Raw genomic sequence first — 18,201 nt, forward strand, 5'->3', positions numbered from 1 at the left:
CATTTATTATTTCACAGTTTTTATAGGTTAGATGTCGAGGCACTGCATAACCAGGTTCTCCACTCAAGGACTTAATGGGGCTAAAATCCAAAAATCAGCAAAGCTGGTTCTTGCGACCCTTTCTGGAAGAGCTGAGAAAGAATCTGCTCCCAAGCTCATCCAGGTTATGAGCTGAATTCAGCTTCTTGTGGACTGAGTTTCTGTTTCTCCTTGCTGTCTCAGAGGGTATGCCCCAGAGGCCACCTGTATTCCTATGTGGCCACGTCCATCTGTGAGGCCAGCAAGGGAGAATCTCCTTTCCATCGAATCCTTTACACACGCTGAATGTTTTGCAGAAAGAATCCACTCTCTCTTAATGGCTCACCTGATTAAGTTATGCCTATTGAGGATAATTCCTTATTTTAAGATCGGCTAATTTGGAAACTTAATTACATCTGCAAAATGCCTTCATCTAGGTAAGTGGTTGTTTAAATAATGAGGAATATGTATGTGTACACCAGGGGCAGATATCTTGAGACCTATCTTAGAATTCTGTCAATTTAGCAGTTGAATGTTTGGGTCATGGAGTATGTGAATAGTGAATGTAACACTTAAAACTCCCAATAGTAGGTTATGAGAAGTTTCAGTGGCATCACAATCTACCATCCCCTAGGCATTCTGATGGATGACTGTAGAATTAGTTTGCATTTGCCTAATGACTGATTTTTTCATCTTCTTTAAAAAAAAAATTGGTTAATTATTGTATCATGTTTTAACACAAACCTCTAAAAATCACATTTGTTCATATTATAATGTACGTCTAGGTTCCTGCTTTCATGTAAGCTATTTAAGAATTTTATTAATCTTTGTTATCTCTTGAGCTAGCATAATCTTTGGTACACAGTAGATATCATCAATGTTTGGTGAAGTGTACTTAATTTAGATTCTATTTTTTTTTTTCATTTCCAACTTTGAAGCACTGTGCTTACTCTATACTCCTCCTGGAGCAAATGATAATCATACGGTCCACTCAGTAATGTAAGTAATAAAGTGCCTGGACCAATACCACATTAACACAGTTAGAAAAATTATATATGCCCTAATCGTATCTACCATTGAACTATTTAGCATTTAAAGTCCTACACTTAAAAAAAAGTGTTTTCATGCATTCCCTCTTTTGCTATTATTTTTCACAAGACTTAGCTCTAATTATTCTTATATTTACCTTTGGTTATGTATCCCCTCCTTCTATATACTCTTTTTGTTATGTTTTTGTACAATATTTCTAAGCTCTTAATACATTGCATGGCCTTTGTGAGAACAGACCAACCTCTCTGAATATCTCTCCTCCCCGTTTCCTTGTCAGAATTTCTTAGTCATTATAGATCGTTTTATTCTAGGAAGTTATCCAAAACTTCCTGAACATCTTTCCTTTTACATTTTCAAAGTCATCAAATTTTAATCAACGTTCCTCTAAGTATTAAGAGAATTTTTTTCTTTCTTCCTTTCAAATGTCTGAGTATGTAGTTCTCTGTACCCAGAATTCCCAAGATGACTCATCATTTCCACACTATCAACCAATCTTTTGAATCATACGTACACGGTGTCCCAAAAGTCATCACACATATAGAGAATGGGAAACTGTAGCTAAATGTACATTTATTTACAAAATATTAAACAAAATTCTGTGCATCTTGGCCCTCTCTTTATAAAATTTTATAATGAATATTTTGTTAAGTAAAGGAACATTTAGCCATAATTTCCCATTTTCCCCTGGTGTGGCGCCCTGTGGGACACACCCAGAGTAGCAGCTCTACCTGCCTTTCTAAAAGGCTTGGATACTATTTCACGCCTGTGTTAATTTCACCCCACCAAGTCACTCTTCATTTCTAGTATATGAATACTTTTCAGTAAGCTGCTTTCAAAGAAAAGTATTCTGACAATATGATACAATTACCACAGAAACTGTAATTCTAGGTCTTTTAACTTGTTCCAATTCTGTAATTATATTTTTCTCTTGCATTGAGTTAATTTAGAATCTTTGTAAGACCTGTATAGGTTTTGGGTGGCTGGTATTTAGTCAAACACTCCTTTACAGCTGTCTAGGCCCGTGCCTCGCTCACATACATTTTGAGCAAATGACAAGCTTCATAAACATGCAAAGCATAATAATAAGGTAATATAATAACATAAGGAGTATAGTGTGAAAAGTGAGGTTTTGTTTCCAAATTAACTTATGAATGCTATAAGGAAAATCTCATGATAGGGCAGTAGCCAGTTCCTGGAGTATATCAGAAGCACCAAATCTCTTGTGTTAGCATCTACATGAATTACTTCATTGATTATTTTTTCCTTAACGTGACTATAGATATGAATGCTCCACTGATACTTAAGTTATCAAAAAATTTATTCCATGTACTATTGTATTTTCCTTTTCACTACTTTAGAACTCATACAGATTTATTCTCAAAACTCAAGGACATCGTCAAACAAAACAGCCACATGAAAATTATAAATCAGAGTATTAGAATAAAGAAAAAAACGTGTCTTTAGAAATACATTAATTTCACTATTAGGACTTTGCTATTTGGGTATTTAACGTACTTATGGGAAAAATACCCATGAATAAAATTTCAGTAAGGAAAATTTTTCTTGACCTCTAAATAATAAATAATATTTATGTGAAAGTATCATACAAACAATAAATCACCATATAAATTTAGATATAAATCTCAGACCATGATATTAGGTATCAAATAAGAAAAGCCACATACATAATTTGGTTCTCAGTCTTAAAATGCTTCCCATATTATTATTTAAAACCCATGTAAAGTTTAACATGGCTGAGAATACTGGTCATAGTAACTCATGGTGATGAAAAAAAGACTAGCAGATAGTTTTAAATGCTTATCAACCCATGACTTCCTCCTGAGTAAACATCTTTACAGGAAAAACATAAAACATTTTTATAAGCTTTTCATGTTTCCCTACCTTTCCTAGTTTCATAACTAAAAATGTAAATAGCATAGAAGTGAAACACAGTATCAGGCTAACCCAAATCCATTGTAAAATGAGGGGAAACTAGGCTACTGCTCACTGCACTTCAACACCAATAAAAATAAACAGCATGGTAGTCATTACAACTATTCATAAATATTCCAGTTTACTTTCATCCTGTGTACACAACTGAAAGTAGATATGACCATGTGACCTGCTCTGCCCATTAAAGGAGCAGAAGAGATGCCCACCACCTCTAGGCTTAGCTTTAAGAACTGATGTGTGTTTCAACACTTTCTCTTTCTTCCTCTTCTGTGGCAACTGATTAACATTTTAACTTTTTCCTTTCTTTCCAAGAAACCTCTAATCTCTAGAAATAGAGATTAGCAAAACAGTGGGACCTCCATGTAGTGATCACCTCCCTACCCTCATCATAAATATCATAAATATCTATGCTAAATATAGTAGAGCCTCCATAGACATATTGTAGGAGTTGACCACCTCCCTACATTGACCATCTCTTTAAGTTGACCATTTTCATAGACTGGACATGCACCACATGTACATAGCAGTACAGCAGGCCTAGTTCCTCATTTTGACCACCACTGTATACTGACCACTTTGTTACAGCCTCTTGGGTGGTCAACTTAAGAGAAGTTCTACTGTATTTCAAAGACTGGTTGTTCCTCAGCCAGGACTCTGGCATAAAGACAACAATGAAAAGGACCAGTATTTCCAGCAAATCCACAAAAAATTCCACATGGTATAAGCACAAATAAATCATTTCAAGTCACTGAAATTTTGAGAGCATTTGTCACTAAGGCATAGTTTAGAGTATCCCGATTGATACAGAATCTAAAACTAAACATAAAGCAGATGTATAAAGGAAAAGAAGCTTCACAAATGAAGAGTAAAAGGATGGGAAAGGATTTAGATCCTTCTGCCTGGGGAAGCGACTCCGACAGAAGGCCTTCGTAAGGGCACCAATGGCAGGACAATAAGACAAGTTGAGAATGCCACGGAGCTCAGGCTGAAGGGTAGACCAGGTACTGCTGCTGAGCCTCCACTCTACCACCCCCTTTCCACCTGCAGGAAAGCACCAAGGAAAACCAGGCTCTTCCCAAGCACAACCTCTATCCTTTCAGCCACTTTACAACATCTTCGGTCTTGAGGGAATACGACAAGGCACATCCATGAGGCATTAGAGCCCATTCCTTGGCATTTTAAGTTCAACAGGTGCCATGCAAGTTTGTAGGCATCCTAGAGGATTTCATCCAGACCAGGTAATACAGGTCCTTGTTTATAGTTACCTAATGAAGGCCACGGGGAGCTGAACTCGGAACGGGACCAACTAGTTTCTGCTAAGTTGGGTAAGTTATTAAAACAGTTACAGGAAGACTATATATAATGGCTTCCCTTCGAGGCAATAAAAGGGGGCTAGAGATTTTTGTCTTTTATACAGACTGTAAGTAATTTACATGATTGCCTCCACAGAGAAATACAGGTCTGGAAAGGAAGGAATTACATTTTAGATATCTTTAAAAGTTTGTGAATTATTTTTTAGAATATGCATAAAGTTTATCACAAAAAAAGAATAAAATTCAAAGAAAATTTAACAAAATACAACAGTACACAGCTGATACACAGGATAACTGAGAGAACACTTACCTTTCTCTGCAAAATTTCAGTGAATGCAGTATGGCAGGCCTCTTCTGACGCAGATTCCATAAGTGCAAGGTGTCGTCAGCCAAGGCACTCACAAGCGCTCCCTTACAAATGAAATATAACACATCCATATTTAATATAGTTTACAAACATTAATGCTACTAAACAGCTGCCAAAAACATCTCCTTCCCAAATTTCAACACTTTCTTTCAGCTGATTTAGTTCTAAGAAACGTAAGCCTCACCCAAATTCAAAACGGCTGATATAAAAAAGTGTATGGCATATATATGTAAATTAATAGATGTTTTAACTTCTTCAGTAAAGTATAATTTAGTAACTTAAAATCAAAAGTATACTAGGATCCAGTGGGGCAGTATGGTTAAACTCCAGCTATTTAAAATTAGAGGTCATGGATGTGTTACTTAGTTTAATGTAAGCATTTCACCTTTTATATGGAAGCAGTACCCTGAGCCCCATAAATGCATCAATCATCAAAGTTATGATTTAATAAAAAAAATTTAAAAAATGAAGGCTGAACACTAAAAATAAATAAATAAAAATAGAATTAGAGGTCAGACTATAAGTTATTTGGTCACTATTATATATACTTCCTTGATTAACGTAGCAAAATAAGACATAAAGTAACCTTATTTCATTGGTTAAGAAAAATCCTTAGCAAAGTACTACACCTAGATCATAATTCTACTGCTAGAATAGAAATATAAAACAAAGATGGCATCTGGCACACTGTAATGTCAATGTCCAAGGGGTTGAAAATTTAATTTAGAAAGTTAAAACATACGACCATTTAGTATTAGTATATGTGGAAGAAAATGCCTGGCAGTATGTGACAATCACCCAGTTGGCTCAGTCTCAACCAAGATCCAAGAAATCAGAATTTCCAAATTGTCATGGTTTAGATGTGGTTTAGATGTAGCCACCAAACTCATGTTGGAATTTAATTGCCAATGTCATGGTGCTGAGAGGTGGCAAAAGCTTTAAGAGGCATTTAGGTTATGAAATGATCAGCCCTCACAAAGGATTTAATGCAGCTTCCAGAGAGGGAGAGAGGGAGGGAGAACGGGATGAGACCCCTGGGCACCCGCATGTTGGCTCCCTGGGCACACACCCACCTTCCCTTCCACTTCCTCTCCAGGGTATGTACGGCACAGCAGGAGGCCTTCACTAGAACCCAACCTGATTCCCTCGCCTGATCTTGGACCTCCCAATCTTCAGAATCGTAGGTAAATAAATTTCTTTCTTTTATAAATTATACAGTCTCACATATTTGGTTATAGCAACAAAACTAAGACACAGAGCAAGAACCTATGGAGGTGTTGTTTGTTTTTTAATTTCCAGAGCTAATTATGATATGTGAATAAGATTAAGAATCTCTAGACCAGCGGTTCTCAACCTGTGGGTCGCAACCCATAGGAACTGTATTGAAGGGCTGCGGCATTAGAAAGATTGAGAACCACTACTCTAGACTAAGGGTTGATTTACTAAGACATCTGAAAGTTTCCTCAAAGGAATCAAATACCCTTCATCCACGCTGAAAGAATGAGATGTGTAACATGAAGAATTTATATGAATTTCATAGAAGAGTTGCAATTCCAATCCTTTAGATTTTGAGAAATCTTAAAATCTCTCCTTTTTAAAATTAAGAGTTTCTCATCTATCCACGAGGATTAAAACATTCTTAAAAAAAGAAATAATCTTTCATCTTCATATATAGATTTAACAACTTTGGGGTTTTTTTTTAGAATTTTAACCATCTTAAAATGCTTAATACATAGTATATGGTTCTACACAGAATAGTGAAGTTTTAAAAAACTTCCCCTGACCCTGAAAAACCCATACAACTGCAATTTATTGGGATCATAGTTTCACTTAATTTTTGTAGTATTATTTTTAGCTTTTTACATCCAGGACTTTTCTTAAATCCCTGATGAGAAGAAAACATTTATCAAAACCATGGATATTCACCAATTTATTTCCTGTCATATAAATTTAAGAATTTATCCCAAGGATCCTAAGGGTTTAGGGGCAAAGGAATGTCCACAAACTATGCTCCTATTTAAGGGGATTAGAGTCTTTTGTGGAGTAATTTTTTCTCTTCCTTCTACTACAGCTTTTCCTGTCACTGCGTGGAGTAAACATCTATTCTCAGGCTGCTCACAGCCTTCTTCAAATCTGCGAGCATAGTGTTTCCTGTGCTGATAAAATGATGTTTTTCTTTAGCTCCTTTGATACTTCATACTCTTATCAAAAAGAAAAGCATCATCAATTACTTACACCAACTTTGGGCAGTAAATACTTTCTGATGAATGTTGGATTCTTGCTTATATTTCAAAGCAATTCATTATAGGCATATATTCCGTGATGCATAACAAACTCAATCTTGTAAAATGTCTTAATGCAGATTTTGATACAGTACATAACGTTCGATATCCCTTAAACAATACTTGAATGCAGCACCTTGTACCAAAATGTCTACCTTATCATACCATTCTATTTCTAACAGTTTTGAGAAAACATCTTGCATTATTTATGTAACTGTCCATGATGGTGCCTTAAAATGAATTACTGCTATCTCTGACCTACACAAAATTACTTTTTGTCCAAATATTTAAATTAAACATGAAGGGACACAAAAAATCTAAAAGACAATGTGGCCCTATTTAGATATAAGTAGTAGAAATTAAAACAGTTCACTCACCTCATTAATCAGGAACTGTAGCTGGATTACGGCCGCTCCACTGTCATGCTGGCAGTAACATTCTACTCCAGGACGACCAAAGCTGTCATTAATTACATTAAGGTGTTTATGATAGGTACGAAGTATTTTTTAGAAAATGATAACTTAAATAATAGGCTAATAAATATTCCAGTAACCTAATACTCAACAACAGGCTACTTACTGAGGTTGAGATCTAGAGTTAAGTTTAATTACATATCAATCTAATCAGTTAGTTTCTGTTGTTAAAGACTCAGTCTAAGAGAAATAAGAAAAATGTCCTTCTAGAAAAAAAATAAAGTACTAAAATCAGCAAGATATGAAAAACAAGATAATATACTGTTAATTTACTTTACTCTGCTCCAAATTATTTTCTTCCTTTTAAAGAGAAAAGGTAGTTAGTTGATCTGGAAAGCATCCAACTTTGCCCAAATCAGCAGCAAACAAACCTGAAAAGTTGGCAAATGTCATACTAGAATAATGCTTTTAGAGACAATAATCTTTTTACTGTCATTTTTCATTACTGCAGTGTCTTTTGAAGTAGGCTAAAAATATGAAGCTGTAGCATATAACTCTGATTCTAATTGAAACATGATGTATCACCAAAGAATGTATCCATCTTTTATAATAGGCATGGATACAGATTAACATGAATTTGCATAGAATAATAATAGAAAATACATAACATTCCTAATGTTAGACATTATTGCAAACATGCTATTTCTCTCCATCTAATCCTCATAACCCATGAAGAATACGTTATTTCCTCCCCATGAAACATAAGGAAACTAAGGTACAGGCAAACTTAAGCAGCTTGGCCCAAGTCACACAACTATAATGTTGCAGAGATGGAATATGAATAAGCTTCTCGATCCAACATTTACACTCTAAATTAACAAAGTATGCTGAGACAAAAAAAATGCAACAACAACAACAAAAAAAACCCATACATTTACAGAGCTCACTATGTGCCAGGCACGGCTGTGTGCATTTTACCTTCATAAATGTGACATAAGAAGGCACTCATTTTAACATGCTGCTACGCTAACAGAATTTTCATTAGTTAATAAATATTAAGTAAAATGCCAAACGTGAAATTAAAACTTGGTGGGATTTAATAAAATTATAGCTCTCTGTATACAAACACACATTCAGGTACAGACTATTTCTATATTCTATTAATATATGCCACTGACGTCTTAATGAAAAAATAATTTTACCAGAGATTAAATTCCTTTTTGCTATGTATTTTTCCCTTTGGATTTGCAGAATTTTTTCTAGGTGATATTTATTTTCAGCAGGTTTTCTTTTATTATTCGAGACTTATTTTATATTATTATATAAACTAATAAATTGAGCACATTATTCATGGTTGCACTAGCAGTCACAGCAGTTGTATTTTTGCTACGCCAGCTGCTCACATGCAACCACAAGAAACTGATTTCAAATTGCTAGTATTGGCATTTTGGCTTCTCTCAGGGCCTGAGAAGCCAAAGAGAGAAATATCTGTGTCTCCATTTATTCATGTCTTTTTTTTTTTGATCACAGTCTCAGCCTTGCCCTCATTCCTTACTGTAATCACTCTAATTCTAATTTTTCCAGCTAAATTATTCTTTCTGGCACCAATTAGTGTGTAATTTCCATTTTACATGAATGAATTAAGTAAAACCTCTCTTTTTTGACCAGATCAGGATCAATGACTAAGTTAATAAAAATAAATTGAGCAATTACAGAAAATATTAAAAAGTATACTGACCTTACATATTATCTTATCACAAAACACAAATAATTTTGCTAATCTTTTGATGTTAGCCAAAGAGATTTCTTTCAGTATGAACCTATCAATTAGAGTTCAGAGTTATTTTTCTTTAGTAAAACACAGCTATTAACTACCTATGTATAAGATTTCCAGTTTAACTTCTTAAATGGAACTTTAAAGATACCAGCAAAGCAGTGTGAGTGTAGCACACACACAGAATCTCATCATTTCTTTTCTAGTCTACAGTTATTCACACCAAGTCAGATGGGAAATTTTAAGTGGTGGACCTTCATGAATTCTTCCTAAATAATTTACCTTGGATTTTTATTTAAATATAACATTTTGAAATCACACGTCATCATTTTATGTACTGTTAAGTGAATTACTTGAACAGAGGATCAAATATGACAGGCAAAAACAGAGTTGAGAATAACAAAAAGTGATTGTTGGTAAGCAGAGAATAAGCAAATTATACTACAAATTTGGGCCTTGTAGCTAGCCTACTGATCTTCAAATTTCATTTTGCCATGGATATTAATCGATATTTTATCCATGGAGATTGAAAAGTGTCTATAAATCTAGAAAATCAGCTACACAGAAGAGGGGTTTCCTGTCATGCCATATAAATACAACACTATCCTAGACAAAAATGTGTTTTATCATATAACATAGTTAGTAAACTTCAAGCTAAAATGACAAATATATCCTTAATATACAATAAGAACCATTTACTGGGTATCTACTAAGTTCCAGGCACTGTGCCTTAAAAACATGACTAAAGATAATCATCACAATAACTCTAAAAGGTAGTTATTATTGATATTTTGTAGATGATAATTCTAAGGCTCAGAGAAATGATTTTTCTGTGTTAGTGATTTTGTAAATTTTTGCTGTAGATAGAGTCGTACTATGCAGCTGCAGCCAGCTGACAAAAACCACCCTATGGATTTGAAAAAGTAACATAATAAATTACCATAACAAACTGTTTAAAATTAAATTGTAAAGGCTATTGTTTATATATAATCATGAAATGGCAGCAAAGAAAGAACACAAATTTCAGAGCAAGCAGTTCTCAATTCTGGTAATAGTACCAAAATTCCAGCCCTACTGCAAATTAACTAAACTCAGATTAGCAAGGGAGATGCTCAGGTAGGTTGATAGTTGGGAGTCTACAGTCCTTATTTACTGTGCCACAGCAGTGTGTGAGGCACAAGGAGAAATGAGGACCTTGACTTTCAAGTCAGGTCATACGCTAGCTCTGCCATTACATGCTGTGGCCAGAGAGAAGTTATTACGCCTCTTAACTGTCTAATCTATAAAATGCAAATGAGACCCATCTAGTCTAACTTGCAGCACTGCAGTGAGAGTTAAACCATATAGAGTACACTCACCAAATAGCAGCCATTACCATTAACAGGAGGCATTCACTACATTAGCTAGCTCTAAATGGTGCCTTACAAAGAACATAACGTCGTAAGCAAGAAAATGTTATTAAAGACAGTCGCAAGCCACCCATGTTCTAAACATTCATGCACATTCCCACTTACAGTTTTTACACATACTGCTCTTCCGAATAGTGACATTACTTGAGTTAATATCTGTATTAGATCATGGTCAAACACCATGACAAATATCTGCTTGGTAAATTATCCTCACTTATCATGGCTATCTTCACAATGACATGAAGAAACAAAACTTTTGAAATTATTATAAAAGAAAAGCAGACTATACACTGAAGAATTCAGTAAATACATTTAATAAATGAAGAAATATTCATTTACTGCTCTAATATCTGTTGCTATGCACACATATATGTATGAACCGATTATAAAGGGAAGTTGAATATTAATAAATCTTTTTCTTGGGTCACTCTGCTTGTAACTCTGAACTTTAATGCGTTCTTCAGAAAATGGTACCATCTTCCTGCCTAAGATACCTTTTTTTTTTTTTTCCTGTTTCTTTGGCCAGGGCTGTTTTTGAACCTGCCACCTCTGGCCTATGGGGCCAGCACCCTACTCCTTTGAGCCACAGAAGCCGCCCCTAAGATACCTTTTTATTCTCAGTTTTTCTGTTGCTTGCCTATCAAGGGTAATGGCATCTACCTAATCCCACTAGTCATCTTTTTTTCAGAGCAAACCAGTTAATTTATTTGACCTGTGATACATGCCAGATGCTTTCTGGCCACTCACAGTCCTTGTCTTTACCCTTATAACTGGCACATTCATGAAAAGAAGATGGAGTTAAAATACAATGGGAGTCGAATGCAAGGCTAGGCAGTTTAGATATGATCCTTTATGCAAGCAATAGGCAAAAAAGAAATAATGACAGGAAAAGCATATAAAACTAGCAATTAATAATCTGAAAGAGGTGTTAATATGCAGAACCAGCTAAACCTTTTAATTACAGTACTATAAATCAAATTCAAAATAACCATAGATAAGCATCCCTCCAGTTGCATAAATGGCTTTTGCCTGCTGCTGGTGGTGGCAGTGGGTGGGTAGGGATGAATAAAAGAGGAATTGGGAGGCCTTTAAGTACCCCATCATCATCATCGGAGCAGCTGAGGTTTACTGAACTCTTGATATGTGTCAAGTGCAGTACTGTGTACGTATTACCTCACGACAGCACCTCCACGCCGCTGTGACAGGCTGTGTTTTATATGCTCATGTCGTCTTCTGTTCTCCTCCTTGCTTGTTAGGAAGTCATAATGGATTCTGTACCTACTTCCTTGATTAACTGGGAACATCTGTGACTGAATCACATGATTATGTCTGTGAAACTTCCACCTATAGGCTACCTGGTCTCAGGTCACAGGAGCCCGGCAATCTGCTCTCTGCACCTAGAGCTGGGCAAATGTCTGACACACAGTAGATACCTGATTAATGCTTATGAATGAGTAAGCACTTTGAACATCTAAGCAACATGTTTATGTTCAGTCATATCACCTTAGGCAAAATCAGCTCACTCTTCAGATAACCAATAAAATGTATGGAATGGTGGAAAGAATTCTCACCCTGCCTCTATCGGGAGATCAGATTGTCTCGAGGGTACATTACAGCTCTTAACATTCCATGAATCTATATTCCCAGCTTATCCATTTCACCTTCCAGCCATTTGTTAGGATCCTATTATAATCAGAGCAACATTTCCTCTTATTGCTTATCCTTCCTTATGTGACTTACACTGTAGTGTCAGCAAGGCAGAATCAAAAAGTCATAGAAGAAGGAGGCAGGAGGCCCCCAGTCAGCAATAAAGTCTGACAGCACAGCTCCTGGGCAGGTTTTCACCCTTGTCACTACCACTGTTAGTTATGAAAAGGTTTGGCACACATACTTTGACAAGTTGTACTAAGAATGAGATATTATCAACACCGGTATATATGCAGTAACTTGTTCAGATTTCTCAATATATTATCTTCTCAGAATCTGTTGACCAATTCCTATCAATGAAGAAAAGTGCAAGTAAAGTAAGGGCATTATTCCAATCTCTACAGAAGGGACATATTCAGTTTTCTACCCTGGGAATGAAGACTGGAGTACAAATAAAATAGAAAGGAGCAGCAGAACTTTGATAGCCTGGGCAGTTTCTGAAAACACACATTTCTGTCCTGTAAAGTTTGAAGATAAAGAGTGAGGATGACTATGTTTTCCATGAACTCAGAAATGACTAATAAATTATTCTACGGTATTACACTTTTAATTGTAAAATATTCTATGAAAGAAACTTACTTTAAGCAGGAAAAAAATGTGCTCACTTTGGCAACACATATACTAAAACTGGAACGATACAGAGAAGATTAGCATGGCCCCTGTGCAAGGATGACATGCAAATTCGTCAAGTGTTCCATATTTTAAAAAAGGGGGAGGGGGTCCTACTACCAAACCAAGAAAAATTGTTCCTTCATGCCATAGTAAAAAAGGTAACCTTAAGAGCACAATTTTAATCCATCAGAAATACAGAAGATTAATCCAGTTGCCATAGTTTAAATACATTCCTGAACTTTCAGCATATGGTAATTTACTTCTGTAAGCACTTTGGTAAACACTCCAAGTATGCTACTCTGAATTGCCTTACTACTCTGTAAATAAAAGGTCAGGGGGTGATTTTTACTTTTAATGGCCTATATCTTGGAAGAGATTTGACCATAATGTGATTATTTTTCAATAACAAAGTTAAAATCTAAATACCATTGTAATACGATCAAAGAATATTGATGGAAGCATTTGTGAAAAGAGGGTGAGCTTCAGATTAGGACCAATGCTATCCTTTATGTTGTACGAACATGAACAAATAAATCACTTTGCATCTCAGAGCTTTGATTTCTTTACCTGTAATGCTGCAGTTACAAGGAATAAATAAAACTTAAGAAATAAAACAGGAAGTACATGATGCTTTTATCCTACTACAGATAATATAATCTATTAAAAAATAAAATTTCTATAAGGAACAACTTATGGGGAAAAAATGAAAGTACATGAAATGTTCTGTAGTAACTGAAACAACCTATTTGTGCTATAGCTTTCTCACACGGCACCTTCCTTCTTCACTGATCAGTGAGGATCACCTGCAAGCTTAAGACCAGACTTTCTAACATCATAATCGGATACCATGATTTTTACACTGCTGTTCTCATGCCCAGTGATAAGGCTAGGAAGGGAAAATACTGTAACTCAAACCTGGAACTCCAATTCCTTTCCAAATATTTCACACAACACAGTTTTATAGCCTTGTCTCCAAAGGCAGTGGTAAAAAGGAAGCGTATTTCCTCGTGGTTATACCACATATCTCAAGATGTTATGATTGCTTTAAAATGACATCCTCTCTACACACAGTAATGAACATGTTTATTATCTACCATCTGCTTCCCTAAGAACACTGCTGCCCAGCCTGTCAAACATTCAAACCAGTATTTCTCAATTTTGGCTCTACATCACGAGTGTCCATGAAGATTTAAAAACAAAAAACTACATTCTTTTGAGAAACTTCTTTTCATGTCTTTTGTCCACTTTTTAAATGAGGTTATTTGGTTTTTTATTGCTGATTTAAGTTTTTTTGTAGATTCTGGATATTAGCCTTTTATCGGATGTATAATTATATTTCCTCCCCTTCTGTAGGTTCTCTTTTCTGTTGGTTATTTCCTTTGCTAAGCAGAGACTTTTTAATTTCCTCAAGTCCTATTTATTTATTTATTTTGGTGCAGTATTTGCATCTGGGGTCTTAGCCACACATTCTTTGCCTATGCTGAGATCTAGAAGAGATTTTTCCACATTTTCTTCTGAAACTTTTATGGTATTATGCCTTACATTTAAGACCCTTTTCCACCCTGAATTAATTTTTGCATATGGCCAGAGAAAGAAGACAGACAAATAGCCAACAAACATAGGAATAAATGCTCAAGACCACTAATCATCAGGAAAATGCAAATTACAACCACAGTTAAGGTATCACCATCCTGCTGTCAAAATGACCATTATTAAAAAGTCATAAAATAATACATACCAGCATGGACGCAGACAGAAAGGAATCCTCATACCCTGTTGGTGGGACAACAAACTAGTATAACTTCCATGGAAAGTCCTCAAAGAAATAAATGTACATAGACTTACCATTTGATCCAGTAATCCCACTACAGGGTATCTACCCAAAGGAAAAGAAATCATTTTATCAAAAGACCTCTGCACTCCAACGTTTATGGCTGCACAATTCACAATCACAAAGATGTGGAATCAACCTAAGTGCCCATGAGTACATGAGTGGATTAAGAAAATATGGTCTATACATACCACAGAGTACTTACTACTCAGCAATAAAAAGATAATGAAATAAAGTGTTTTGCAGCAACTCGGACAGAACTGGAGACCATTATCCTAATTGATGTGTTTCAAGAATAAGAAAGCAAACACCACATGCACTCTCTAATAACTGGAAGCTAACTGATGGGCACAATGAGATACAAAGGTCATTGAAAATCAAGAGCGGGGTGGGGGGTAAAACCTGTCTATCTCAGGTACAAATGAACACTATTCAGGTGACAGACACACTAAAGGCCACAACTAAGCATTATAAAAAAGCTTATAACAAAAAGCATTTTGTTGGCCATGTTAAAAAAAAAAAAAATCTGCACTCCCTACTGTGAAATATAAATAAATAAATAAATAAATAAATAAAGATTACAGACATCACACCCCATGCCAGACCCACTGAATCAGAATCTCTGGAGAAGGAATTCAAGCATGCTTGGCCATGGATGGCATGTTTTGTTTTTTTCCAGCTCCACAAATTCTAATGTATAGCCACAGTTGAAAGACACTTGAAAACAATCTGGGCATAAATATAATTAAGCATTATTTTCTCTAAATAATTTATTTATATACATGTGATCCATTACATAATTTCTCAGATTTCTTTCCCTCAAATTAAATAAACATGAATGCACCACATGTTCATAGGTCAGTCTTATTTTCCAAACTTTTAATTTCCTACTCTTATCTGAACTAGCTTCTAATTGACTCAATAGAAATATGCTCAAAACAACAGTTTAGTAAGTCTTTAACAAAGATTAATATAATGAAGACCACTTTTTTTTTTTTTTTTTTTTGAGAAAGACTCTCACTCTGTCTCCCTGGATGAAGTGCTGTGGAGTCATAGTAGCTCACAGCAACCTCAAACTCTTGGGCACAAGTGATCCTCCTGCTTAAGCCTCCCAGTAGCTGGTATTACAGGCGTCCACCATGACACCTGACTAGTTTTTCTATTTTCAGTAGAGATTGCCTTTCACTCTTGCTCAAGCTGGTTTCAAACTCCTGAGCTCAAGCAATCCACCCACCTCACCCACCCAGAGTGCTAGGATTATAGGCCTGAGTCACTCAGCTCAGCCATAACTTTGAGTAGATTATCTCTATTCTATAATTTCACCTACTTGATAAACAACAATTTTAAAACTTCCTTTTGAAGATCATGTATTTTGTCTATAAGAAATATATGGAGACTTCAGGTTTCTGATCTGGCATGTAAAGAGCTTGGAAGTCATCATTTTGTCTTAACAGAAAGTAAAAATTTGAACAAACTAGAAAATCAGCAACTCAGATCTGTGAGAAAAATGAGGTCACAGCACAACCCACTGCCCCCCCAAATTGAAAAGACAGACAAGCAAATACAGAGAATCACAACTCACGGAAGCGGAAAGCCACAAGCAGAACCAGTGCCCTGGAAAAGAAACAAACACTATCACTGAGAAACAGCTGGAGGCTCAGAGCAGACAGGTCTGAAAGTCAAAAACTCCAAGGAGATCCAGTCATGGGGACAGTCCAACACTTTTCCAAGTTTTTGCCCTGAGTGATTACTGGAGAAAAATCCCCTCCTGCTTCTAGCAGAGAGAAGAGAAAAAGCAACAACTTTTAAATATGTCAGATCATTTTGTTCCGCCTTCAGAAGAAACAAGTGTACCATTGCCTAACCTGTGGTGTTTTATCAGAGCCTACCTAACCCAAGGGAAGGAAAATGTGCAACTCCAATGAGCCCAAGAATTCCAAGTGGAGGAAGTAAAATACAGGACCTTTGAGGGGGTAGAGGGTTCAAAGAGGAGGTACACTTGTAGAGTGCAAAGTCCAGGGGCACACATGCCCTAAAAGACTAAGACCTAATGAAAAGACTACAGAATACTTCTAGGGTAGCTGCTAAAAATAGCATTAATAAAAAATATAACTGATACATTAAGAAAAAAAAAAAAAGAAAATGAAACCACATAAAATACTCAATTAGAACTACAGAAGGCATAAAAAGAATGAGAGACAGGGCAGCACCTATGGCTCAAGGAGTAGGGCGCTGGCCCCACATACCAGAGGTGGGGGGTTCAAACCTGGCCGCAGCCAAAAACTGCAAAAAAAAAAAGAATGAGAGACAAAAACAGAAAAAAAAAAAAGGGACAATAAACAGACAACAGTAACAAATATGGTGAATATTAGTCCATCTATATTAATAATCACTTTGAACAGGACCATCTAAATGTTCCAATCAAAAGACAGATTGTTACAGTGGATCAAAAACTGAAACCCAAATAAACGCTGTCTATAAGAAAACCACTTTAAATATAAAGACCCAGAGATAGGCCACCCCTGGGTTACTAACAACGTACTGCATTCCATACTTAGAAATTGGCTGCCAAGGCTCCCCAAAATGATAATTTATAATTAATTTCTTTTGCACATGTAAATAAACACACATGGTTGGAGTAGCATCTTTAGGCAGTGGCTAGTGTCACTGTTCACATGACTGCAACATTTGTCTTAACTTTTCATTCAATGTTGTACGCATGTGTTTACCCTTATGAACATGCCTCCAATGCGTATGTTCACAGCAAGACCGGTGAAATTGCAGCGAAGGAAAAGGTGACTACAATGTAAATGAAAGTAGAAATAATTAAACATTCAGAGAAAGGTCAAACGCCATCATTCACTGGAAAAGCTTTAGGCTTCAGTCATTGAAGTATTGGAACAATTATAAAGTGTGAATAATGGAACATACAAAAGGCAGTGCTCCAATGATAGCATCAATTATTACCAAGCAGCACAGTGGATTAATTATTGAAAAGGAAAGGTTATTACTGATTTGGTTAGAAGATCAAAATAAGCGTAACATTTCTATTAGCATAGCATTAATGCAGCATTAGATAAGTATTAACCTTGAAAATTCTTTTTTGAAATTTCTCCTAAATAAACTTTTTAAGAGTTCATTTTTAGGTTCTGTTTGTCTGAATTAAAAGAAAGAGAACAGTCATTTCTGTAACTAATTATTACAGTATAAGGATATTATCATTATTACTACAGTATAACATTATATTATTCTTACCACATATGAGCCATTATAGTACTGTTATTATAATATAACTATATATGCACTGTTCATCAGGAATCCAATTCACATACAAATCCAATCTAAAGACAATCTCAGGAACGTTGTCATGTCTGTAACCCAGCGATCACCTATAGATTAAAAGTAAATAAATGGGCTCGGCGCCTATAGCTCAACCGGCTAAGGCGCCAGCCACATACACCTAAGGTGGCGG

The 18,201-nt window shown here is 35.7% G+C and overlaps 1 protein-coding gene and 1 non-coding gene across 4 annotated transcripts in view; one reads left to right on the top strand and one right to left on the bottom strand.

Annotated features, from left to right (window-relative positions):
* The window catches only part of STXBP5 (syntaxin binding protein 5), a 136,822-nt gene that overhangs the window by 100,375 nt on the left and 18,246 nt on the right, over positions 1-18,201 (bottom strand). For all 3 annotated transcript variants that reach the window (XM_023513520.1, XM_003790263.3, XM_023513519.1), the window contains exons 3-4: positions 7,361-7,442; positions 4,645-4,745 (exon numbers count right to left, since the gene is read on the bottom strand). In XM_023513520.1, the coding sequence (XP_023369288.1) occupies positions 4,645-4,745; positions 7,361-7,442 (183 nt within the window). The remainder of the gene's footprint in view (positions 1-4,644; positions 4,746-7,360; positions 7,443-18,201) is intronic.
* Positions 12,884-12,990, top strand: LOC111725501. The gene has a single exon (XR_002773553.1). It is a non-coding gene; the product is annotated as a U6 spliceosomal RNA (small nuclear RNA).

This window comes from Otolemur garnettii, unplaced genomic scaffold, assembly GCF_000181295.1.
Source record: "Otolemur garnettii isolate 467f Iridium unplaced genomic scaffold, OtoGar3 scaffold00042, whole genome shotgun sequence".
NCBI classification, from domain to species: Eukaryota; Metazoa; Chordata; class Mammalia; order Primates; family Galagidae; genus Otolemur; species Otolemur garnettii.